The sequence below is a fragment of the Schistocerca cancellata genome, chromosome 3, assembly GCF_023864275.1.
Source record: "Schistocerca cancellata isolate TAMUIC-IGC-003103 chromosome 3, iqSchCanc2.1, whole genome shotgun sequence".
Classification (NCBI taxonomy): Eukaryota; Metazoa; Arthropoda; class Insecta; order Orthoptera; family Acrididae; genus Schistocerca; species Schistocerca cancellata.
Window position 1 is genome coordinate 481089103 of NC_064628.1, and position 27232 is coordinate 481116334.

The 27232-nt window shown below is 39.2% G+C and overlaps 1 protein-coding gene across 1 annotated transcript in view; it reads left to right on the plus strand.

Annotated features, from left to right (window-relative positions):
- Positions 1–4398: 4398 nt before the first annotated feature.
- LOC126175246 (ATP-dependent RNA helicase DHX8) overlaps positions 4399–27232 on the plus strand; it is a 142469-nt gene continuing 119635 nt past the window's right edge. Inside the window, exons 1-4 of the mRNA XM_049921887.1 lie at positions 4399–4571; positions 4654–4739; positions 4826–5094; positions 26361–26970. Of these exons, the coding sequence (XP_049777844.1) occupies positions 4478–4571; positions 4654–4739; positions 4826–5094; positions 26361–26970 (1059 nt within the window). The 5' untranslated portion in view covers positions 4399–4477. The remainder of the gene's footprint in view (positions 4572–4653; positions 4740–4825; positions 5095–26360; positions 26971–27232) is intronic.

A 27232-nucleotide genomic window follows, 5' to 3' on the forward strand; every position in this document is an offset into this window, starting at 1 on the left:
AAGCTTTCAAACAGCTGTACTATAACAAGTAGTCACTAGCGAGTAAAAAGAAGGTTGAGTTCATGAGAAGTGTGTGTTGCAGGATTTTACTAAAACGGTTGTAAAACGGAATCCACTCAACATAAATTAATAAATTTGGTATCAATTTAAACCAAAATATATGCGAAACAAAAAAAGTGCAAAAATAAAAATAAAAAATTTTGAACCAAACAACATCCAACTCTCCTTAACAACAAATAAGCCCACCAAAAACACATATTTAAACGAACAACTTGCAGTGACTGAAGGCTTCACTCCATTTCTTTACAAAACGCTACAGATGCCTGATAACATACAGTAAATCCCACCTACTAATCAATCTGATTCTACTTACAATACATTTTCCACTTCAAATTGCAGTGCATTTCATTGTAAAATATTAAATACCCTACTGGTCAGTATTAAAATCCACTTTATAAATGTAATAGATGGCAAGTAATTTAATACACTCAAGTCGTACAATTCAGACCGCTGCCTCACTGCTTCAATTAATTTTTCGTCATTTATTAAAAATTTTAATAAAATAAAGAATGAAACGAAACAATTCATAACAAATAAAAAACAAAAGAAAACTGGTGTTAACCACAAAAACAACAACAAAACAAAATATAAAGATTTGTGCATGACTGTATATCAGGGAGAAATGAGCTTGTGGGTCATGTGATCAACAATGGGATGATGTCAACCATCAAAACTTTTTTCTGAAAAACCTTGACGGTGCAATGACATGGTGGGATGGGACAGCCAGTGTGGTTGCCTCCATTTGAAATGCATTGCAGGATGTTTTGATGGGACAGGAAGTGACATGACCTGATGGCCTGTATGAGTTGGCCAATTCACACTGGCTCACATCAATCCATTGTTAATCATGTAACCCTCAAGCTCATTTCCCCCCAATATGTCATGTGCTGATCTCCATATTTCGTTTTGTTGTGGTTTTTGTGGTTAATATCTGCTGCTTTTTATGTGTTATTTGTTATAAATTGTTTTGTTTCGTTATTTATTTTGTTAAAATTTATAATAAATGACTATAGTTTAATTGAAGCAGTGAAGCAGCAGTCTGAATTGCAGGACATGGGTGTACTAAATTACTTGATCTCCACTGTAATTATAAAGTGTATTTTTATACATATCAATATGGTATTTAATATTTCACGAGATACCTCACAATATGGCTGCAACTTGAAGTGAAAAAAGTACTGTGTGTAGAATCAGATTGATAAGCAAGTGGAATTTGTTTGTGTGGTGTCAAGCATTTATAGCGTTTCATAAAGAAATAGACTGAAACCTTCTGACGTTGTAAGCTTTTTCTTTAAAATATGTGTTTGTGCCAGGTTTGTTTATTGTTATGCAGCTCTCTGGTTCGTGTGTGAAACAGTTTTGCAGGTGTGAGTAGGTAATATTTAAATTTAATATTTCACTAAATAACCCCAGTACAAATTAGGTAGTTGAATTATTAAAAGTCAAATAAAATACGTAAACAAAACCTATTAATCTTGAAGAGAAAGGAGTTGAGAGAGATATGACTACTGCAAAAAATTTGCACTGGGCTAGTAACAAAACTTAATCTTACACAATCCATTTTTTCGCCGGATGTGAGGGCAGTTCGTAACACTATGTTCCTTTTAGTAATTCTGGGTACAGTTGGTATAATCAATGAAAAAAACTGATGCTTCGACTTTCTAAAATATAAAATGAAGATTCCTCTTTCTCGAGTTCCTTGTATAGTGCATGAAATTCCCTTTTGTACCACGTAATGACATTTTTTGGACCCACACTTTTTTGTGTTGTTTTGCACTTCTGTCTTCCTTCTCTAATATACAAGGTATCGCTGCGAGCTGCAAACCATTTCAGTTCAATAAATATCGTGTAAAATCCAGCATCCATGTATATAATGGACCACGTTTTATATGTGCACTTCACGTTTATAAACAACTGAAAATCATTTTGGAACGATACCAATTACCAGGAAAAAAAAAGTTTTGGGGAGCCATGCGAGTTGATGGATTTGTTTAAACAGCTGCCAGACAGCTTCATGCGCATGCGCAGAGTTGAAATCGCTTATGAACAGTGCCTCTTCCGTCTTGCGGCTACTTGAAACATGGTTGTTTGGTGTATAAGCAGTGACAGCAAGCAGCCAGAATTGCGCATGCAGATAGTTGAGTTAGAGTGGGGGTACAATTCACGTGACTCCTGTTTTGTTTGTGGCGCGTTTTCCAATTGTTTCGAAGCTGTTGCACGTCCCGTGTTCCGCTATTTTACAATTACACTTTACTCTTATGGGTATGTCCGCAGCTTGTGGTCTTGCGGTAGCGTTCTTGCTTCCTGCGCATGCGGTCCCGGGTTCGATTCCCGGCGGGTCAGGGATTTTCTCTGCCTCGTGATGACTGGGTGTTGTTTGTCTTTCATCATCATTGACTCGCAAGTCGTCGAAGTGGCGTCATCTAAAAAAAGGACTTGCCCCACGTGGGGCCTCCCGGCCAACAATGCCATACAGTCATTTCATTTCATTTTTGTTAATGGTATGGTAAGAATTTTACTTATTCCTTTAAACTCTCCTTTATTTGAAGAAGTGCAAAAGAATTGGAATTGGTTGAAATATGAAAATTATTTCTACCATTTATTCCATATATCCAGCGAATCAGAGTCTGAGGTTTTGACGAGTGATGAGGAGTTTGAAGAGTTACATCACACCAAAAGACCAAAACCGAAAATTAACTCGAGTATGTGGTGCTGCAGTATAGTGAGACACAATTCGTGGAACATTTTCGTGTGCAGTTTCAGGTGGCAGAGGAGTTGTCCGAAAAATTAAGAAACTCTAACTGTTATAACTATCAAGGAGGGGGAAATGCGAAGCTGCTCCCACTGCAGCATATTTTCATCTTTTTGTGGTTTCCCGGCCACGAAGCGGCAGCTTTTACAGCTGCCTCAGATGGGTTTAATACCTGTATTGGTTCCCTGCACCATGTCATAAAAGAGTGACCTATTTTGTTAATGCTTTAGTAATCAGTGTTAAACTAATGTTATGAATGTTGAATATCGAATGTATCTTACCAGAACCAGCTATCAATATTTATGGGTGAATGATACATATGTCTTGACATACCTCGTCCATTTCTTTCCTCTTGTAAGGGGAGCAACAGACCTCTCCATTTATTCACACACTGTCCAGACGAAAACGACTTTCCCAATGTGTCTTATAAATGCAGGGACATAGCTTCCCAGAATTGCTGTTTTCGTTTCAGTTTCTTACGTAAACTGTTGTTATGTTGCCGGTAACACTATATATAACCTTTAACGTTGACTCCGTGTCTCACAAGGGTTCCGTCAAAGTTCAGTTCTCGTTTGGTTCTTGTGCGAGACGTGGGTGGGACCTTAAAAATTCTTCCATTATTTGGAAGTCTCAAAAGAAGGGGCTACTTTACAATAAAATGTCTGTATTCTCTGCCATAAATAGTGAGAAAACATTTTTCAAAGTGTTTAACTAAAAAATTTATCTAAATTACCTTACCTTCGGACATCTCTTACCCACAACGTATACAACTGCTGCTACACATATCAGATGTTTCTTCACCACTATAGGCGGGAATTTAACGAGAAATGGGACGAGAAACGTTTAAGCAGTGCAAAGACCAAACACAGATTTCTGTATCATATTAGTTGACGTGACAGTGCCATGATGGCCAGTGTGAATTGGCATTTAGTGTGCTAATTTTATGAAAACCTCCCTCAGAAACAGACTTAAAACTAATGTGCTAAAGTAATTCTCATTGTGCGGGCGAGATAAACGTGTGTGAAGAAGTGTTGTCATTATTATGTCCTACCAGAACATGTTTTGAAGCAAATTGGCACGATGGCTGCTTACCGAGGAATAGAACAATCCAGTCTCCAAGTGAAGAAGAGGCAGTGCGACGATGTGATTGAATTCTATTACTTTAATTAAAATAGATGAGTAAATATATTTAAATATGCTTGTTCCTCTTGCGTTAAAATACTATACTATATAATAATAAACGTTTCATATTTTGGCTGAGATTGGCGGCTTTTTAAATGTTTGACCTACTCATGAACGAAGTAATGGGTATAATGTTTAAAATAAATTTTAATTTTATCTTTATTTTTGGTAGAAAATATGGAGATACGTAATTTTAACAGATTTTGGCGGATTTTTAAATGTTTCCCCAACGCTAAAGCAAAGCAACACGTGTAATGGTTTAAAATAAGTTTCATTTTATCTTTATTTTTGGAATAAAATAGGGAGATGTCTAAAATTGATAGATTTTTGGGCGATTGTCTGGGGGAGCAACTAATCATGTGTTGGCGCGACTGCTCCTATGACTAGAGACTTTGGTAGAGGGACTGTGGAATGGCTGTCTGCGGTGTGTTTATGTTTTTATTCGCTTGTAAACAGAAAATGTTGTGAAGTGTGGAAGTTGACATGGATGAAGTAGAGAAGTTGGAGCACCTTTCTCTGGTGTCGAAAATTTGTACGGAATTAGAAAACCATTTGGGCTTGAATGACAAAGATTTAGGTATGGTGAAAGTTACAGTGTATTTTAGATTGATTGACAGTGATGATTAAATGTTGCTATATAATTATATTTCGCTTTACAGCCGAATTCATAATAGCCTTGTCTGAACAAAACTCGACCTTTGAGGCTTTCAAGAAAGTACTGATCGAGAATGGAGCAGAATTCTCTGTAAGTTTTAATCAGTTTTAGTTCGTCTTTTATAATTAATCTCTTTTATAACATTTCTTAAGTAAGATTATGTTATGTTTCCGTAGGATTCTTTTATTGCAAACCTCCTACGCATTATTCAGCACATGAAACCAAAGCGCAATGAGAAACAAACGGATCCTGTGAAAAGTGACAAAGATAAATTGGCAGAAAAATTTCCTGGTCTCGCAATACCTAATGATGTTAAGTTCCTGGACACAGATTCACTGCCAAAAGCCAAAAAAGAAAAAAAGAAGAAAACGAAAAAATCGTCTGCAGATGACATAGTAAATCATGCTATGGCCGAACTGGAAGCACTTGCACCATCTAATATCGGGTACGTGAAATATTGTGAGCCTACCACTTTCGTCAATGGCTAACTCAAATTCTTTCAAATACTTTGTTCTCCTAAATGGATAATAACTTGCGTGTACTTTCCTCAAGATACTTGTGGGGGTGACACACTTTTGTGCAGTCACTAATTAAACAGTGTTGAGTGTTGGCATCTCCATAAATGGAAAAATTAATTATTCTACTACAATTTTCATATCACACAGGCTTGGCGCATGAAGTCAGATGTATTATTGTGCAACATTACCTTGTGATAAAGTCGAAATATCATGAATGAAATATTTCATTTGATTTTAGTTTACCTGTTTTCAACATATACAGTCATAGTCAGTAAACGACTCTGAACTCTATGCTAGAGGATACATTTGATTGCACCTAATACTAGGGTTTCTTCTTGTTCCATTCTCATAAAGAGAGTGGGAAGAAAGACTTGATATGCCTCTGTGTTGTCTTCATAGTGCCTGTGGAGGTGATCCATAATGGGTGGTAGTGTATTCCTAGATTCCTCACTTAAGAGTAACTCTTGAAATATTGTAACTAGGCCCAAGCTTTCATGGAATATTTTGCATCCATCTTCAAGTGACTACCAAGTCAGGCCCTTCAGCATTTTCATAATGACCTCCCCTTGAACTGTCAAACAGATCTGTGACAATTTATGTTGGGTTTCTGTATATGGATTCAGTATTCAGGTTAACTGAACCTTCCAAAGTCAGATTCATCCCATTTTGTAATGATGATGTGGTGCAAAACAACAGAATATCGAGAGTATTTTTCTTCTGTCTGTTGTAGTTTTTGGGATGAAGGTTGTGGTGACTATTTAACCTGTAGCACAGGGTGACGTGTTTGGTTTCAAGGTGACAGTGGTTGTGAGTTGGCTAGTCCAACGAATGTTAGTACATAATCTTAGACGTGGTGTCATACTGATCTGTAGTGTAGCTGGAGTGCTAAGTTATAGGCTACTGAAAAGTAACAAGTTTGATTTTGATTTGGTGAAGCAGTATCAAACATTCCAATTAGTGCCAGTATTGCCCATTAGTCTAATAATTTGTTTTGGATCCCATAGACTTGAGCAATATCTTAGGATGGATTGCATAAGGGTTTTGCAAATGATTGCATATTCCCTTTATTCCACTAATGAATTAAAGTCTGCTACCTGCTTTACCTATGACTGAATGCTGAGCACTGTGGTGAAGTGATCAGCACCCTGGACTCATTTGGGAGGATGATGGTTCCAGTGCCCGTCGGGCCATTCGTATTTAGGTTTTCTGTGACTTCCCTAAATTGCTTAATGTAAATGCCATGGTGGTTCCTCTGAAAGGGCATGGCCAGTTTCCTTCCCTATCCTTCCCTGATCCAAGCTTATGCTCTGTCTCTAGTGACTTAATTATGGGTGGGACATTAAACATACTAATCTTCTTTTCCTATGACTGAGCTTATCTACATCTATGTATTTATTCTGCAATCTACCATGAAATATGGGTGGGGGGTACACTGAACCACTTCTAGCTATCTTCTTTCCTGTTCCACTTTCAACCAGAGCGAGGGAAACATGATTGTCTGTATACCTCTTTATGAGCCCCTAATTTCTTGTATGTTATTTTTGTGGTCCTTACACATAATGTATGTTGGCAGCAACAGAATCATTCTACAGTCACCTTGAAATGATGGTTCTTTAAATTTTCTCAATAGTGTTCATGGAAAAGAGCATTGCCTTTTATGTGGTCTCTTTTGCAGATGAATACTTACGTGCACCAGGAAAATGCCCAGTGGGCAGGACATTTATAAATGGGCATTTGAGTTTTTGAAGCATCTCCATAATAGTAATACCTATTAGTAACAAATCTAGGAGCCCGCCTCTTATTTGCACCAGGAAAATGCCCAGTGGGCAGGACATTTATAAATGGGCATTTGAGTTTTTGAAGCATCTCCATAATAGTAATACCTATTAGTAACAAATCTAGGAGCCCGCCTCTTATTTGCTTCAATGACTTCCTACAATCCGACCTGCTATTTATCCCAAAAACTCAATCTATACTCAAGAATAGGTCACACTACCTCGTATATGTGGTCTCTTTTGCAGATGAATACTTACGTGCACCAGGAAAATGCCCAGTGGGCAGGACATTTATAAATGGGCATTTACCCAAAGCAGTTTTAAATGCCCAAAAATCCGGATATTTATATTTTTAAAAAAGTACTTTTTAAAGTTTTTACTGTTAGAATGTATAATTTACCAGTTAAAATAAGGGATGAGATGATACTGCCAACATTAAAAGTTAGTAAATGGCCAGCTTCACACATCCGTCCACATCAAACCCACCAACAAGCAACAGTACCTCCATTATGACAGCTGCCACCTATTCCACATCAAACCGTCCCTTCCCTACAGCCTAGGTCTTCGTGGCAAACGAATCTGCTCCAGTCCGGAATCCCTGAACCATTACACCAACAACCTGATAACAGCTTTCACATTCCGCAACTACCCTCCCGACCTGGTACACAAGCAAATAACCAGAGCCACTTCCTCACTCCCTCAAACCCAGAACCTCCCACAGAAGAACCACAAAAGTGCCCCACTTGTGACAGGATACTTTCCGGGACTGGATCAGACTCTGAATGTGGCTCTCCAGCAGGGATACGACTTCCTCAAATCCTGCCCTGAAATGAGATCCATCCTTCAAGAAATCCTCCCCACTCCACCAAGAGTGTCTTTCCGCCATCCACCTAACCTTCGTAACCTCTTAGTTCATCACTATGAAATCCCCAAACCACCTTCCCTACCCTCTGGCTTCTATCCTTGTAACCGCCCCCGGTGTAAAACCTGTCCCATGCACCCTCCCACCACCACCTACTCCAGTCCTGTAACCCGGAAGGTGTACATGATCAAAGGCAGAGCCACGTGTGAAAGCACCCACGTGATTTACCAACTGACCTGCCTACACTGTGACGCATTCTATGTGGGAATTACCAGCAACAAACTGTCCATTCACATGGACACAGGCAGACAGTGTTTGTTGGTAATGAGGATCACCCTGTGGCTAAACATGCCTTGGTGCACGGCCAGCACATCTTGGCACAGTGTTACGCCGTCCGGGTTATCTAGATACTTCCCACTAACACCAACCTATCCGAACTCCGGAGATGGGAACTTGCCCTTCAATATATCCTCTCTTCCCGTTATCCACCAGGCCTCAATCTCCGCTAATTTCAAGTTGCCGCCACTCATACCTCACCTGTCATTCAACAACATCTTTGCCTCTGCACTTCCGCCTCGACTGACATCTCTGCCCAAACTCTTTGCCTTTGAATATGTCTGCTTGTGTCTGTATATGTGTGGATGGATATGTGTGTGTGTGCGCGAGTGTTTACCCATCCTTGTTTCCCCCTAAGGTAAGTCTTTCCGCTCCCGGGATTGGAATGACTCCTTACCCTCTCCCTTAAAACCCACATCCTTTCGTCTTTCCTTCTCCTTCCCTCTTTCCTGACGAAGCAGCCGTTGGTTGCGAAAGCTAGAATTTTGTGTGTATGTTTGTGTTTGTTTGTGTGTCTATCGACCTGCTAGCACTTTCTTTTGGTAAGTCACATCTTCTTTGTTTTTAGATATATTTTTACACTTAAATCTACGTATTACTAAGAAAAAAATGAAGTAAGAGAGAAGCTTTCTTCTTCTTTTTCCTGAATTCCATCATGAATTAAAGAGAGGCATGTGTTGCTGACAGCTGCTTATCATTTATAATGTTAGCAGTTCTACTCTCCACTCTCGGTTTCTCTCTGTCACACACACACACACACACACACACACACACACACCCCATGTTGAACAGCTGTTTAGTAATAAGCTGAAAAGTATTGAAGAATGATTACTGATAACACCAACGGCCTTGCCACAGTGGTAACACTGGTTCCTGTCAGATTAACGAAGTCAAGTGCTGTCGGGATAGGCTGCTACTTGGATGGGTGACCATCCGTTGTGCCCAGTGCTGTTGGCAAGTGGGGTGTACTCAGCCCTTATGAGACAAACTGAAGAGGTACTTGATTGAGAAGTAGTGGCTCCGGTCTTGTAAACTGGCATACGGCCGGGAGAGCAGTGTGCTGACCACATGCCCCTCCATATCCACATCCAGTGATGCCTGTAGGCTGAGGATGACACAATGGCTGGTCGATACCATAGGGCCTTCATGGCCTGTTCGGGCAGAATTTAGTTTAGTTTTAGATTATTGATAACAAAATTAATTACTGCATGTATTAAAGAGCTTACAAGTGTTTCTTGATGATAAAGTCATCCTTAGTTTTATTATCAGGTGTTCGGGGAAGATCAGTTTGGATTCCATAGAAATATTGGTACACGTGAGGCAATACTGACCCTATGACTTATCTTAGACGCTAGATTAAGGAAAGGAAAACCTACGTTTCTAGCATTTGTAGACTTAGAGAAAGCTTTTGACAATGTTGACTGGGATAGTCTCTTTCAAATTCTGAAGGTGGCAGGGGTAAAATACAGGGAGTGAAAGGCTATTTACAATTTGTACAGAAACCAGGTGGCAGTTATAAGAACTGAGGGACATGGAAGGGAAGCAGTGGCTGGGAAGGGAGTGAGACAGGGTTGTAGCCTATCCCCGATGTTATTCAATCTGTATATTGAGCAAGCAGTGAAGGAAACAAAAGAAAAATTCGGAGTAGGTATTAAAATCCACGGAGAAGAAATAAAAACTTTGAGGTTCGCCAATGACATTGTAATTCTGTCAGAGACAGCAAAGGACTTGGAAGAGCAGTTGAACAGAATGCACAGTGTCTTGAAAGGAGGATATAAAATGAACATCAACAAAAGCAAAATGAGGATAATGGAATGTAGTCGAATTAAGTCGGGTGATGCTGAGGGAATTAGATTAGGAAATGAGACACTTAAAGTAGTAATGGAGCTTTGCTATTTGGGGAGCAAAATAACTGATGATGGTCGAAGTAGAGAGGATATAAAATGTAGACTGGCAATGGCAAGGAAAGCGTTTCTGAAGAAGAGAAATTTGTTAACATCGAGTATAGATATAAGTGTCAGGAAGTCGTTTCTGAAAGTATTTGTATGGAGTGTAGCCATGTATGGAAATGAAACATGCACGATAAATAGTTTGGACAAGAAGAGAATAAAAGCTTTCGAAATGTGGTGCTACAGAAGAATGCTGAAGATTAGATGGGTAGATCATATATCTAATGAGGAGGTATTGAATAGGATTGGGGAGAAGAGAAGTTTGTGGCACAACTTGACTAGAAGAAGGAATCGGTTGGTAGGACATGTTCTGAGGCATCAAGGGATCACCAATTTAGTATTGGAGGGCAGCGTGGAGGGTAAAAATCGTATAGGAAGACCAAGAGATGAATACACTAAACAGATTCACAAGGATGTAGGTTGCTGTAGGTACTGGGAGATGAAGAAGCTTGCACAGGATAGAATAGCATGGAGAGCTGCATCAAACCAGCCTCAGGACTGAAGAGCACAACAACATATCAGGTGTAGCGACATTTGAGATAGACTGTAGTTTCTATTCTGCTCCTTTTTTTATCTGCTTTTGTATGATTGCACTGCTTTTGAAGGTGAAATGACAACAGTAACATAAATAGGATTTAATAACAAAGAATCAATGCCCACCTTGTAGCTAATCATTTTAATCACGCAGTACAAGATAGTAACCTGAAGCCTTTTGAGGTGCTTGATGCAAAAGTCTTATTTGTGGCACACCAAAGAACACTGGGCTAAATGTTATTTAGGTTAGAGAGAACTTGGCTGATTATAGGGACAAACAAGGAATTTGATCCAGACAGTTTTTGTGGGAAGGAGTGAGTCCTCACCCTCAGGAAGATAAAAAAGTCCTTTATTGTGCTGTTGATGTGTAAGAGGAACTTGTGAATTGGCAGAAGTTATCATAAAAGTTCTGGGCACACTAATTACATCTGTTGCTACAGAGCATTCCTTCAGTACTTTAGGGTGGTTCCACAGTAAAAAAAGAAACAGACTCACTTCAGAGAAAGCTGCAAAACCAACATATCTCTTCCAGAACTGGAGTTTGATGAGTGGAGCAGGAACACAACATAAGCCTGCTGATCCCAAGGAAAAACCCATACTTAACAATATAAGCCAAAGACAATATGGAAAAGAAACCAGTAGTCAGCAAGAAATCAGATTCAGAAGAATCTGAGGCATAATGGGCACTTCATGATTCTTCTTCAACCTATGAAGATCAAGAAACCGATTGAGAATATTTTTTTAATGTTTTTTCCCAGTATTATAATGCAAGTAAAAGTACTACCTACAGGCTAGTCGATATAAACTGTACTTAACTTCAAAAGTTGCTTTTGAACTTGAGTGTTGTTTTCTTTTTTTCTTATGCACTACCCCAAGAATTGACCTAATTAAAGATGTAAAAAAGTTATGTTTACGGTCCAGTTTATTTTCCTTAATAATTCTTCTCTAACTGTCAAGCAGATTTTTCAGCTTGGTTACCCAACCACTTCTATTCTCTTCTTGTCCAAACTATTTATCATCCATGTTTCACTTCCATGCATGGCTACACTCCATACAAATACTTTCAGAAAAGATTTCCTGACATTTATACCTATACTCTATGTTAGCAAACTTCTTCATAAACGCTTCCTTGTCATTGCCAATCTAAATTTTATATCCTCTCTACTTCGACCATCATCAGTTATTTTGCTCCCTAAATAGCAAAACTGACCTACCACTTTAGGTGTCTCATTTCCTAACCTAATTCCCTTAGCACCACCTGATTTAATTCAACTACATTCCATTATCCTCATTTTGCTTTTGTTGATGTTCATCTTGCATCCTCCTTTCAAGACATTGTCCATTGTGTTCAACTGATCTTCCAGGTCCTTTGCTGTCTCTGACAGAATTACAATGTCATCAGCAAACCTCAAAGTTTAAAGTTTTTATTTCCTCTCCATGAAGTTTAATTCCTACTCCAAATTTTTCTTTTGTTTCCATTACTGCTTGCTCTATATACAGGGTGGTCCATTGGTAGTGACCGGGCCAAATATCTCACGAAATAAGCATCAAACAAAAAAACTACAAAGAACGAAACTCTTCTAACTTGGAAGAGGGAAACCAGATGGCGCTATGGTTTGCCCGCTAGATGGCGCTGCCATAGGTCAAATGGATATCAACTGCTTTTTTTTTTTTTTTTTTAATACTAACCCTCATTTTTTATTACATATTCATGTAGTACGTAAAAAAATATGAATGTTTTAGTTGGATCACTTTTTTGCGTCGTGATATATGACCGCTGTAATAGTCACAAACATATAAGTATGTGGTATCACGTAACATTCTGCCAGTGCGGACGGTATTTGCTTCGTGATACATTACCCGTGTTAAAATGGACTGTATAACAATTGCGGAAAAGGTTGATGTTGTGTTGGTGCATGGCTATTGTGATCAAAATGCCCAACAGGCATGTGATATGTATGGTGCTCGGTGTCCTGGACGACATCATCCAAGCGTCCGGACCGTTCGCCGGATAGTTACGTTATTTAAGGAAACAGGAAGTGTTCAGCCACATGTGAAACGTCAACCACGACCTGCAGCAAATGATGATGCCCAAGTAGGTGTTTTAGCTGCTGTCACGGCTAATCCGCACATCAGTAGCAGACAAATAGTGTGAGAATCAGGAATCTCAAAAACGTTGGTGTTGAGAATGCTACATCAACATCTGCACCTGTACCATATTTATATGCATCAGGAATTGCATGGCGACGACCTTGAACATTGTGTACAGTTCTACCACTGGGCACAAGAGAAATTACGGGACAATGACAAATTTTTTGCATGCATTCTATTTAGTGACGAAGCATCATTCACCAACAGCAGTAACGTAAACCGGCATAATATGCACTATTGGGCAACGGAAAATCCACAATGGCTGCGACAAGTGGAACATCAGCGACCCTGGTGGGTTAATGTATGGTGCAGCATTATGGGAGGAAGGGTAATTGGCCCCCCTTTTATCAGTGGCAATCTAAAAGGTGCAATGTATGCTGACTTCCTACATAATGGTCTACCGATGTTACTACAAGGTGTTTCACTGCATGACAGAATGGTGATGTACTTCCAACATGATGGATGTCCGGCACATAGCTCGCGTGTGGTTGAAGTGGTTTTGAATAGCATATTTCATGACAGGTGGATTGGTCGTTGAAGCACCATACCATGACCCACACGTTCACTGGATCTAGTGTCCCCGAATTTCTTTCTGTGGGGAAAGTTGATGGATATTTGCTATCGTGATCCACTGACAATGCCTGACAACATGCGTCAGCGTGTTGACAGTGCATGTGCGAACATTACAGAAGGCAAACTACTCACTGTTGAGAGGAATGTCGTTACACATATTGCCAAATGCATTGAGGTTGATGGACATCATTTTGGGCATTTATTGCATTAATGTGGTATTTACAGGTAATCACACTGTAACAGCATGCGTTCTCAGAAATGTTAAGTTCACAAAGCTACATGTATCACATTGGAACAGCCGAAATAAAATGTTCAAATGTACCTATGTTGTGTATTTTAATCTAAAAAAACCTACCTGTTACCAACAGTTTGTCTAAAATTGTGAGCCATATGTTTCTGACTGTTATAGTGCCATCTATCAGAAAGCGAAAAAAGTGGTCCAACTAAAACATTCATATTTCTTTACGTACTACATGAATATGTAATAAAAAATGGGGGTCCCTATTTTTTAAAAAACGCAGTTGATATCCATTTGACCAATGGCAGCGCCATCTAGTGGGCCAACCATAGTGCCATCTCGTTTCCCCCTTCAAGCTAGACAAGTTTCGATCTTTGTACTTTTTTCGTTTGACGCTTATTTCGTGAGATATTTGGCCCGGTCACAATCAATGGACCACCCTGTATAGTTTGAATAACATTAGGGATAGGCTACAACCCTGTCTCACTCCCTTCCCAACCAGTGCTTCCCTTTCTTGCCCCTTGATTCCCCCCGTCATCAGTCTTCTGCCTGGTTTGATGCGGCCCACCACGAATTCCTCTCCTGAGCTAACCTCTCCATCTTAGCGTAGTACTTGCAACCTATGTCCTCAGTTATTTGCTGGATGTATTCCAATCTCTGTCTTCTTTTACAGTTTTTGCCCTCTACAGCTCTGTCTAGTACCATGGAAGTCATTCCCTCATGCCTTAACAGATGTTCTATCATCCTGTCCCTTCTCCTTATCAATGTTTTCCACATGTTTCTTTCCTCTCCAATTCTGCGCAGAACCTCCTCATTTCTTGCCTTATCAGTCCACCTAATTTTCAACATTCGTCTGTAGCACCACATCTCAAATGCTTTGATTCTCTTCTGTTCCAGTTTTCCCACAGTCCATGTTTCACTACCATACAATGCTGTACTCCAGACGCACATTCTCAGAAATTTCTTCCTCAAATTAAGGTCAATATTTGGTATTAGTAGACTGCTCTTAGCCAGGAATGCCCTTTTTGCCATTGCTAGTCTGCTTTTGATGTCCTCTCTGCTCCGTCCATCATTGGTTATTTTACTGTCTAGGTAGCAGAATTCCTTAACTTCATATACTTCTTCACCATCGATCCTGATATTAAGTTTCTCGCTGTTCTTATTTCTACTACTACTCATTACCTTCATCTTTCTTTGATTTACTCTCAGTCCATACTCTGTACTTCATTCCATTCAGCAGATCATGTAATTCTTCTTCACTTTCACTCAAGATAGCAATTTCATCAGTGAATCATATCATTGACATCCTTTCACCTTGAATTTTAATTCCACTCCTGAACCTTTCTTTTATTTACATCATTGCTTCTTCGATGGACAGATTGAACAGTAGGGGCGAAAGACTACATCCTTGTCTTACACCCTATTTAATACAAGCACTTCGTTCTTGGTCATCCACTCTTATTATTTCCTCAACTGTTGTACATGTCGTATATGACCTGTCTCTCCCTATAGCTTACCCCTATTTTTCTCAGAATTTCAAACATCTTGCACCATTTTACATTGTCGAACACTTTCCAGGTCGATAAATCCTATGAATGTGTCTCGATTTTTCTTTAGTCTTGCTTCCATTATTAACTGCTACATCAGAATTGCCTCTCTCATGCCTTTACCTTTCCTAAAGCCGAACTGATCATCATCTAGCGCATCCTCAATTCTATTTCCATTCTTCTGTGTATTATTCTCTTAAGCAACTTGGATGCATGAGCCGTTAAGCTGATTGTGCGATAATTCTCGCACTTGTCAGCTCTTGTTGTCTTTGGAATTGTATGAATGATGCTTTTGCAAAAGCCAGATGGCTTGTCTCCAGCCTCATACATTTTACACACCAAAATAAATAGTCATTTCGTGGCCACTTCCCCCAATGATTTTAGAAATTCTGATTGAATGTTATCTATCCCTTCTGCCTTATTTGATCTTAAATCCTCCAAAGCTCTTTTAAATTCTGATTGTAATACTGGATCCCCTATCTCTTCTAAATCGACCCCTGTTTCTTCTTCTATCACATCAGACAAATCTTCCCTCTCGTAGAGGCTTTCAGTGTATTCTTTCCACCTGTCCGCTCTCTCCTCTGTATTTAACAGTGGAATTCCCATTGCACTCTTAATGTTATCACCCTTACTTTTAATGTCACCGAAGGTTGTTTTGACTTTCCTGTCCTTCTGACAATCATTTCTTTTTTGATGTCTTCACATTTCTCCTGCAGCCATTTCATCTTAGCTTCTCTGCACTTCCTATTTATTTCATTCCTCAGCAACTTGTATTTCTCTGTTCCTGAGTTTCCCTGTACATTTTTGTACTTTCTCTTTTCATCAATCAGTTTAAGTATTTCTTCTGTTACCCATGGTTTCTTCACAGTTACCTTCTCTGTACTTATGTTTTCCTTCCCAACTTCTGTGATGACACTTTTTAAAGATGTACATTCCTCTTCAACTGTACTGCCTATTGAGCTATTCTTTATTGCGGTATCTATAGCCTTAGAGACCTCCAACCGTGTCTTGTGATTCCTTAGTACTTCTGTATTCCACTTTTTTGTGTATTGATTCTTCCTGACTAATGTCTTAAACTTCAGCCTACTCTTCATTACCACTATATTGTGATCTGAGTCTACTATATCTGCACCTGGGTACACCTTACAATCCAGTATCTGATTTTGGAATCTCTGTCTGACCATGATGTAATCTAACTGAAATCTTCCCATATCACCCGGCCTTTTCCAAGTATGCCTCCTCCTTTTGTGATTCTTGAACAGTGTATTCGCTATTACTAGCTGAAACTTATTGCAGAACTCAATTAGTCTTTTTACCTCTCTCATTCCTTGTCCCAAGCTCATACTCTCCTGTAACCTGTTCTTCTACTTTTTCCCCTATAACTGCATTCTAGTCCCCCATGATTATTAGATTTTCATCCCCCTTTACATACTGTAGTACCATTTCAGTATCCTCATACACTTTCTCTATCTCTTCATCTTCAGCTTGCAATGTTGGCATGTACACCTGAACTATCGTCGTCGATGTTGGTTTGCTGTCGATTCTGATAAGAACAACCCTGTCACTACCTTCCCATTCATAACAAATCCTACTCCCGTTATACCATTTTCTGCTGCTGTTGATATTACCCTATATTCATCTGACCAGAAATCCTTGTCTTCTTTCCACTTCACTTACCCCTACTAAATCTAGATTGAGCCTTTGCATTTCCCTTTTTTAGATTTTCTAGTTTCCCTACCATGCGAGGCTTCTGACATTCCATGCCCTGACTTGTAGAAGATTATCCTTTCGTTGATTATTCAATCTTTTTGTCATGGTAACCTCTCTGTTGGCGCTCCCCTCCTGGAGATCTGAATGGGGGACTATTCCGGAATCTTTTGCCAATGGAGAAATCATCATGACACTTCTTGAGTAACAGGCCACATGTCTTGTGGACACAAGTTATGTGTCTTTAATGCAGTGGTTTCCATTGCCTTCTGCATCCTCATGCCTTTGATCATTGCTGATTCTGCTGCCTTTAGAGGCAGTTTCCCACCCCTAAGATGAGAGAGTGCTCTGAACCTCTGTCCGCTCCTCCACTCTCTTTGACGAGGCCATTGACAGAATGAGAGTGACTTCTTATGCTGGAAGTCTTCAGCCACCAATGCTGATTATTAATCAAAATGTAAGCAGCATTTGGATTCAAACCTGGGACCAAAGATGTTTTGATTATGAATCAAATTGCTACCCCTAGACCAGGGGTACAATCCCTGCTTTCTGTACTAATTGTAAATAGCCTTTTGCTACCTGTATTTGACCCCTGCCATTTTCAGAATTGTAAGGAGAGTATTCCAGTCAACATTGTCAAAAGCTTTCTCTAAGTCTACAAATGCCAGAAACATGGGTTAGCCTTTCCTTAATCTATCTTCTAAGATGAGTCGTAGGGTCAGTACTGCCTCATGTGTTCCAACATTTCTGCAGAATCCAAACTGATCTTCCCCGAGGTCGGCTTCTACCAGGTTTTCCATTCATCTGTGAAGAATTCGTGTTATTATTTTGCAGCCGTCACTTGTTAAACTGATAGTTCGGTAATTTTCACACCTGTCAGCACCTGCTTTCTTTGAGATTGGAATTATTATATTCTTCTTGAAGTCTGAGGGTATTTCACCTGTCTCATACATCTTGCTCACCAGATGGTAAAGTTTTGGCATGTCTGGCTCTCCCAAGGCTATCAGTAGTTCTAATGGAATGTTGTCTACTCCCAAGGCCCTTGTTTCGACTTAGGTCTTTCAGTGCTCTGTCAAACTCTTCACTCAGTATCATATCTCCCATCTCTTCTTAATCTACGTCCCCTTCCATATCCATAATATCCCCTCAAGTACATTGCCCTTGTATAGACCCTCTGTACACTCCTTCCTCCTTTCTGCTTTCCTTTCTTTGCTTAGTACTGGCTTTCCATCTGAGCTCTTGATATTCATACAAGTGGTTCTCTTTTCTCCAAAGGTTTCTTTAATTTTCCTGTAGGCAGTATCTATCTTACCTCTAGTGTTATATGCCTCTAAGTCCTTACTTTTATCCTCTAGCCATCCCTGCGTAGGCATTTTGCACTTCCCATCGATCTCATTTTTGAGGCGTTTGTATTCCTTTTTGCCTGCTTCATTTACTGCGTTTTTATATTTTGTCCTTTCATCAATTAAATTCAATATCTCTTCTGTTACACAAGGGTTTCTACTAGCCCTCGTCTTTTTACGTACTTGATCCTCTGCTGCCTTCACTATTTCATCTCTCAAAGCTACCCATTCTTCATCTACTATATTTCTTTCCCCTGTTCATGTCAATGATTCCCTAATGCTCTGTGTGAAACTCTCTACAACCTCTGGTTCTTTCAGTTTATTCAGGTTCCATCTCCTGAAATTCCCAACTTTTTGCAGTTTCTTCAGTTTTAATCTACAGTTCATAACCAATAGATTGTGGTCGGAGCTGACTTCCACTTCATTTTTATTCAGTGTTCAGTACTACGAACAGACTGATGGAGTTGTAATGGGAAGCCCGTTTTCACCTATTGTGGCCAGTTTGTTTATGTGCATTGGTGTCAGCGACCTTGAAACCTGCGTGTTTTTTTAGATATGTGTACGATACTTTTGTTGTTTGACCTCACGGTAGTGAGAATTTAAACCGGTTTTTGGAACACCTGAATTCAATCCACCCGAATATTCAGTGCAGTATGGAGGTGGAAAAGAATGGATGCCTTCCCTTCCTTGATGTGTTGGCCAGAAGGAAGACTGATGGTATGTTGGTACATTCTGATTATAGGAAGCCTACTCACACTGGCTTGTATCTGGGAGCTGATAGTTGTCACCATCCAGCTCAGCGTGAAGGAGTACTTCATACCTTGGTTCACTGGGCCCACGTTATCTCAGACGCTGAAAGTTTGGCAGCTGAGCTAGCACATCTCGAAGTCACCTTTCGTCAGAGTGGTTGTAGTGAGAGGCAGATCAAACATGCGTTGCGCTATCAGCCTTCTGTGCAACAGGTGGGTGACAATAGCAATGAAGTGGCACCTAAATCTACAGCCTTTGTGCCTTACGCAGGGAGCATTTCCAACAGGATTGGCCGTATTTTGCAGAAATATGATGTAAAATGTGTTTTTCGACCACCTTCTAAGATTAAGACCGTGTTGGCGTCGGTAAAAGATGATCTTGGTTTGCGTAAGGCTGGTGTCTATTGTATCCCTTGCAGTTGTGGCATGTCATATATTCGTCAGACAATTAGGATTGTGGAAGACTGGTATATTGAACATAAGCGTCACACACGCTTACAACAGCCGAGCAAATCCGCTATTGCAGAACATTACCTTGACACTGGTCATCCTATGGAATACAACAACACGGAGATTCTGGCTTGCATGTCCAGCTATTGGGGTAGTGTTATTAAGGATGATATTGAAATCAAATTTTCCAGCAACCTTATAAACAGAGATGGTGGATTGTGTTTAAATGCTGCTTGGAATCTGGCTGTGTCTCTCATCAAAAAACAGAGGGACAGAATTAGTGCTACCTCACCTGTTGATTAATAGTCGCTATCGATATTTCTGATGTTGGCTATGTTTGTTTGTGTTGACACTGGTTCTGTGTGTGGTATCTTCCGTGTTTCTCCTCTGTGAACTGAGGTATTAAATTCCCTTGCATATTGCTTCCTCCTTGTATTTGTGCCCTGAGAATGGCAGGGTGTGCTCCTGTCGAAATATTGGCAATGGTCGATGACGTCACCCAGCAGCAAACCTGTAAGATATTTGAACAGCAAGTAGTTTGTCTGTACATATGGGACGGTCCCTCTCCGGTTCAGTGTGACGAGTCAAGGTTCTTGCATCTAGTACTAGGTGCACACCTCTTGTCACCTTTCTGACGAATAACAGTGTACTGTTGTATACACTTGTACTTCTTTCTATAATATTGTTATCTACGATTTTATCCATTTCTTCCTGTATGTCCTTTTTTATGTTGATAGATACAAGGTAAGGTCTACAGAAATAAAAGCTTCGTTGTTTTTATTTCTAAAACTACACACATAATCTCCTGTATTCCATGGTTTGTTTGAAAATACATATGAATATCTGCATAATAATCCACATAGCTCTTACTATTGAGTAAGAATTAACAGTTCTGATTCCTAAGCCTTTGAATACAAATCAGCTTTATTTGCAGTTCGTTGTAGATTACTTACATCCTTCTCCATTGAACTCATATTCGCTATTAACCATAAATTATTATTCCCATTTAGTCCTTGACAGTGACATGTCTTAAATAAGATCTCTTTATTGTAGTTATCTAGATTGCACTTAAAAGAACCACTGTGAAAGTCTATTACCACTGCATATTTCATTAACCAATCTACTCCTAGCAATACTTGTGTATTTATTTTAGGGACTATTAACATGGTTTGTTCAAACACCAATTGGTGTATTCCAAAAGTAATCCTTGTTTCCTGTTTCACTACATTACTGTTAACACCTGTAATACCTACAGTATGTACTCTCATAAAAGGTAAATTAGTAAATTCCTTTATTCTTCCACTTCATAGCCATTCCTCCGAAACTATTGATACTTTGCTTCCTGAATCACTAAGTTTCCACTCCTTTATTTCGTATTCTTCAGATTACAATTGGTTTGCATTGCACCTTTTCTAAATTCTCATCTTCCACAAATAACCAATTGTTAATAGGTGATATTATACTATAAGCGATCATTTCACTTATGTATGGGTCAGGATTGTTCTTAATTTCTGTCATTATGACCGGATACCAGTTGGGACTTACTTCAATAATACACCATTTACTTCTGTGTCATTATGTTGTTGCATATTTATTTGCTGGTTTTGAGGTGTAAACACCGGTGAGTTTATGTTGTTCTTCGCCCCCTATGGTTATTGTGATTTAGACCGTTATCCCTGCTGTAATCAGTTTCATTACTGCTCACTCTACAATAATTGGATTCCTTCGTCTGCAGTAAGGAATTGAGAAAGGATGTGTTATTCCTATTCCTTGTATTTTGGTCATTCACTGAATAATTTTCATTTCTTTCAGTATTCAGTGTGTTTTAACATTCAATAAACGTTAATAACTCGTTCACAGTTTTCCACCCTCTATACAATATTCCATGTTGAGCATGGTATGGTGAATGTCTAATGAGTATTTTTACTGAGCGCATTGCATCTATTGGATCATTGAAGTACTTCAATTTTGTCAAATGCCATTCTATGTACTTTTTATATGTGCCCCATGAATTATTCTATGGATTAGTGTCTAATAACTGTAAGATTAATTTTTCCTGAGTACTTGATGACCAGTACTTCCTCGTAAAGCTTTCCTCAAAATCTTTCCAAGACACAAATTCTTCTGCATGAGCATTTCCCCATTCCGCAGCATCTCCCACTAAATATCCTAATGTGAAATCTTTTTTCTTTAAGTATTCCCCCTTTTGAGGTAAAGATCTGGCAAACACTCTTAAAAAATAAATTGGGTATACATCACTATCTGGTTTATACTTTGGAAATTGCTTTGCTAAACTCATATCCTATATAGTCATAGTTTCAGGTTTACTGTTTTTTAAATTTTTTTTATTGTTGTCTATTGCTTCCCATATTCTAGCAAGTTCTTGTTTACTGTTAATTATACCTTTCCCAGAAGTGATTTTGTCATTATTGATTTCTGTTTTGTCTTTTACTTCTTGTTCTACGAATAACTTTAAATGTTTTATAGCGTCATGTGTCCCTATTACAGCGTTTTTCTGTATGGACGTGATATGCTTATTTGCGTCTGAAATACTAGCTCATACTCCTTGGAATTGGAAATTCACATTATCTACGTAGCCCGTCCACTGTCAGGTTGTTATTCTGTGTACACTTTCTTGTAAATCATCTTTTAACACTTGTACTTGGTGCACCTCTACTGGCACTGATTCTCATAATTCATTACATTAGAGTTTATCTCCATTATTTTAATGTTTCGAATATTAATTTGTGTGTTTAAGTTAGATTTTAGGTTAGCTTTAACCTCTTGCATTTTATGGCTTAGTATGTCATTTATTGATTCAGTAATTTGTCCCTTAATGGGCTTAATTAATTCTACTTGTTCCGCTTTCTGTCCTTCCATATCCTTCTTTGCTTGTTCTTTAAGTATCGATCTTAACTCCTCGTTTTGCCTTGCCATCTTTCTTGTGGTCGGCATGCGCTATTTATTACCAGTTGACAATATTAACTTTAACACAGAACTGTTTGTACTTTTTAAATGTTCACGGCTCACCCTTCTGTGGAACAGTGAACTGCGTGCTCATTGTAGAACAGTCGAAGCTGAAGCCGGTGCTGAAGCTGAAGCTGACATCTGCTCTCGTGCTGTGCACTACCGCTGACTGGACAACACAGCACCCCATACTCGCGTAACTGCTCACCGCTCTGTGTTGATAACTCCCGCTGGCATATGAATTATCCAGTCAAAACCATTTTGTTAAATTTTGAACTAATTCCGTGCACTCATTGCTTGTAATACGGGTGCACTTTCTACTGCCACTGTCTTCTTCCTTCTCTCTGTTTCAGATTATATTTTCCATTCATTGTATGTTTACTATTCTTTCCTAGACAAATTGTTCGAAAGTAGATCTCAGTTATTTTTGATTTCTTGTTGCATGTGTTATAAGGCACTGTCGTTGATTGATAGTTACCAGGGCAACTTCTCTGTCTTCTATTCTTTGGAGTTGTAATTCTGAATCAAATCAGTTTTCTGCACTTACTTGCTTGTGCATTCTCAGGGTCACGTCACCATATGTGGTGTATTTTTCCTTTTTTTCCTGCTGTTGTTTATTTTGTAAGATTTGTAGTGGGCGTTAGGCCGATATAACAGGTCAGTATTTTGCTGACACCAATACACCGCCAGATGAAAGTTGTTTGTTGTGGTCTTCAGTCCTGAGACTGGTTTGATGCAGCTCTCCATGCTACCCTATCCTGTGCAAGCTTCTTCATCTCCCAGTACTTACTGCAACCTACATCCTTCTGAATCTGCTTAGTGTATTCATCTCTTGGTCTCCCTCTATGATTTTTATGCTCCACGCTGCCCTCCAAAGCTAAATTTGTGATCCCTTGATGCCTCAGAACATGTCCTACTAACCGGTCCCTTCTTTTTGTCAAGTTGTGCTACAAACTCCTCTTCTCCCCAATTCTATTCAGTACTTCATCATTAGTTATGTGATCTTCCCATCTAATCTTCAGCATTCTTCTGTAGTACCACATTTCGAAAGCTTCTATTCTCTTCTTGTCCAAACTATTTATCGTCCATGTTTCACTTCCATACATGGCTACACTCCACACAAATACTTTCAGAAACGACTTCCTGACACTTAAATCTATACTCAATGTTATCAAATTTCTCTTCTTCAGAAACAGGTGAAAGTAGTATTACCTTTATCCTCTCTTCTCAGAGTAGTTTTTTCTCTTTTGGTGCTCCGGATCCTTCCATGCCACCTCCCTGTCAATGCAACTGCGGTGAAGATCCATGGAATGCTTCCGCAAGTACACTCTATTGCACTACTAAATAAATAGCCACACTTCTCTCAAACAGGGGTATATTTTGCCCAACATTTTCATTATTTCTTTTCACAACACAACTAACAATTGCTGCAGTAATACCAATCTCTAGAGTAAATTCTGATGTTTGTACATGCATACTGTAGGGTGTGAGAGAAAAACCGGAAAATCAACTACCTCTCTTCAGTTGTTCATTACGCCCTTATTGGTGCGTCACTCACTCCATGGCTCTCAGATTCAGGCACTTGCTGCACCATGGCACAAATGACTCCTGGGTGACCAGGTTGTAACACCATTTTTACTGATCCCCTTCTCACTGGCTCCACCACTGCTCCACATTCAGTGCACACAAGAAAGGAAAACACACAGTTTTATCTGTATTCAGTTTACTCACAAGCATCTCTTGTCGACAGGTTTCCAATGGTGTGTTGGGATGTTTACAAATATCCCGAAATACTACAAGGCCAACCTTAGGGAAGATCAGTTTGGACTTTGGAAAAATTTAGGAACACAGGAGGCCATACTAACCCTATAACGTATCTTAGAAGATAGGCTAAGGAAAGGCAAACATACGTTTATAGCTTTTATGGAGTTAGAGAAAGCTTTTGACAATGTTGACTGGAATACTGTCTTTAAAATTCTGAAGGTAGTGAGTCTAAAATACAGGGAGTGAAAAGTCTACTTACAACTTGAACAGCACAGATGGCAGTTATGAGACACGAAAGGGGAGTGTGGTTGAGAAGGGAGTGAGACAGGATTGTACCCTATCCACAATGTTATTTATGTGTACATTGAGGGGGAAAAAAAAAAAAAAAAATGGGTTAGTTGTTAAAGTCCAAGGAGAAGACATAAAAATGTTGAGGTTTGCCGATGACATTGTAATTCTGTCAGAGATCATAAAAGACGTAGAAGGGCAGTAGAATGGAATGGACAGTGTCTTGAAAGGAGGATGTAAGATGAATGTCAACAAAAGCGAAACAAGGATAATGGAGTGTAGTCTAATTAAATCAGGTGTTGGTGAGGAAATTAGATCTGGAAACGAGACACTTAAAGTAGCAGATGAGTTTTGCTATTTGGGCACCAAAATAACTGATGGCAATCTAAATAGAGAGGATATAAAATGTAGTCTGGTAGTGGCAAGAAAAGCGTTTCTGAAGAAGAGAAATTTGTTAACTTCAACTATAGACCTAAGTATTAGGAAGGCTTTTGTGAATTTATTTGTCTGGATTGTAGCCATGTATGGAAATGAAACATGGTTGATAAACAGTTTAGACAAAAAGAGAATAAAAGCTGTTGAAATGTGGTGCTACAGAAGAATGCTGAAGATTAGATTGGTAGATCATGTAACCAATGAGGAAGAACTGAATCGATTTAGGGAAAAGGAACTGAATCGATTTGGGGAAAAAAGAAATTTGTCTCACAGCCTGACTAAAGGAAGGGATTGGTTGATAAGATGCATTCAGAGACAACAATGGATCACCACTTTAGTATTGGAAGGAAGGGGGGTGGGGGTAAAAGTTGTAGAGGGAGAGCCAAGAGATGAATCCAGTAAGCAGATTCAGAAGGATGTAGGGTGCAGTAGTTATTCGGAGATGAAGAGGCTTGCACAGGATAGAGGAGCATGAAGAGCTGCATCAAACCAGTTTTCATACTGAAGACCACAACAACAACAACAACTGATCAATTATTGTATTACTCTGTCTTACCCAATTGTTGCTTCTGTAGCAGCAGTGCCATGAGTCCTCGGTTGTACTTGTGAACTTTAGTACTTGCTCTCCTTTTTACACCAGTATAGCCCACTTGTACCCAGTAACAGGCTTAAGTGTTGAGTTTTCAATTAAATGGGAACCCTTCGAGCATATGGAGAGGGAAAGTTCAGATATGATGTCATAAGACCTGCTGGTGAATTTAAAGCAAATTGTGGAGCTTATTTATGATGTCTAGCATTTAGTAAACAACTGCTGTTTATATATACTGTGTGGCTCTTCCTTGTGTAACTACACCAGGAAGTCCAGAAGGATAGCAGTTGCTTGTGTACGAAATGAATTAGTGCCTATTTACTGCAAACATTGCTTATTTTTGTAGTACTAACATCGAATTTCAAACCATGGCTCTAGATAATTGTACAGTTCATTGATTGATTATCTAATAACATGTGATTTTTAATTGTCTTTTCTTATATTACCTATTACATGTTTCTAATTTTAGATACAAATCAGTTGCACCTTTTCTTTTGACCTTGTTTGTTAAAGTATTGCTAATGTACTATATAGCCTATGGCTCCTCCATCAAGATAATATAACTAGGGGGGGGGGGGGGGGGGGGGGCACGAAACTCTTTTCATTCAAAATACTTCAAGAAAGATAATTCATTTCACTTTAAATATTAGCGTTTCTCTTGACCTATAAAATGCAGTAGTGAAAAACTCTAATTTTGTGGGCAGGAAGATCATTGCTGCTATCCTGCATAATTAGTGTAAAATACCAAACTGACTAATGTCACCCTTGGCCTGTTATCGACTGCACATATACCTATAGAAAACATCTTTCATTTAATCCAGTATTTATTTTGGTTACTTTTTTCTTTAAATTATTTGTAAGTAACATTCATCTGTACCATCATATGTATATGTTCTGAGCTTTAATTGATTTTTCATTGTAATTACTTTAATGCAGATCACGGAAGGTGAAACAAGAAGTCATGTCAGAAAGTCCGAGCGGAACAGATGAAGAAAATGAAATAGATGCCAAAAAAGTTACTGTACCTGATCAGTTGTTGGCTAAAGTATCAAAAACAGATGGCACTGATGAAAATGTGGACACTGAGGTAAAAAAGGAAAAAAGAAGCCCAGATAGAGAAAAGGATAGAAGCAGAAGGAGTTCTAGTAAGGGAAAGTCAAGATCAAGAAGAAGCAAAAGTCGTGACAGGAGAGAAAGAGGAAGAAGGAACAGAAGAAGTAGAGACAGATCACGTGATAGACGAAGCAGAAGTAGAGACAGATTGCGTGATAGACGAAGCAGAAGCAGAGAAAGGTCGTTTGACAGACGAAGCGAAAGCAGAGACAAATCCAGGAGGCACAGCCGTGAAAGGCACACTGACCGAAGTGACAGAAACAGACAGAGGAAACGAAGCAATAGTAGAAGTAGAAAAGAAAAAAATAGAAACAGAAGCTCTAGCCCTGCTGAAATAAAGAAGAGACGGCGTTCAGGAAGTAGAGAATGGGAGAAAAAGTTCTCTGAAACCCAAGGAGAATCATGTGCTCCTACAGAACCAGAAATAGGCAAGGTTAGTACTCTGCCTCATAATCATTGTAAGCAGTTACATTATTATAAGTAATGGTATGTGTGACAAAGTTACCATTGTCCTTTTGAATAGAAAATAATTATAAAAATAAGTCAAAGTATAATCTGTATTCATGTTTTTAATTACATTGACCTCCCCATGAACCATGGACCTTGCCGTTGGTGGGGAGGCTTGTGTGCCTCAATGATGCAGATAGCCGTACCGTAGGTGCAACCACAACGGAGGGGTATCTGTTGAGAGGCCA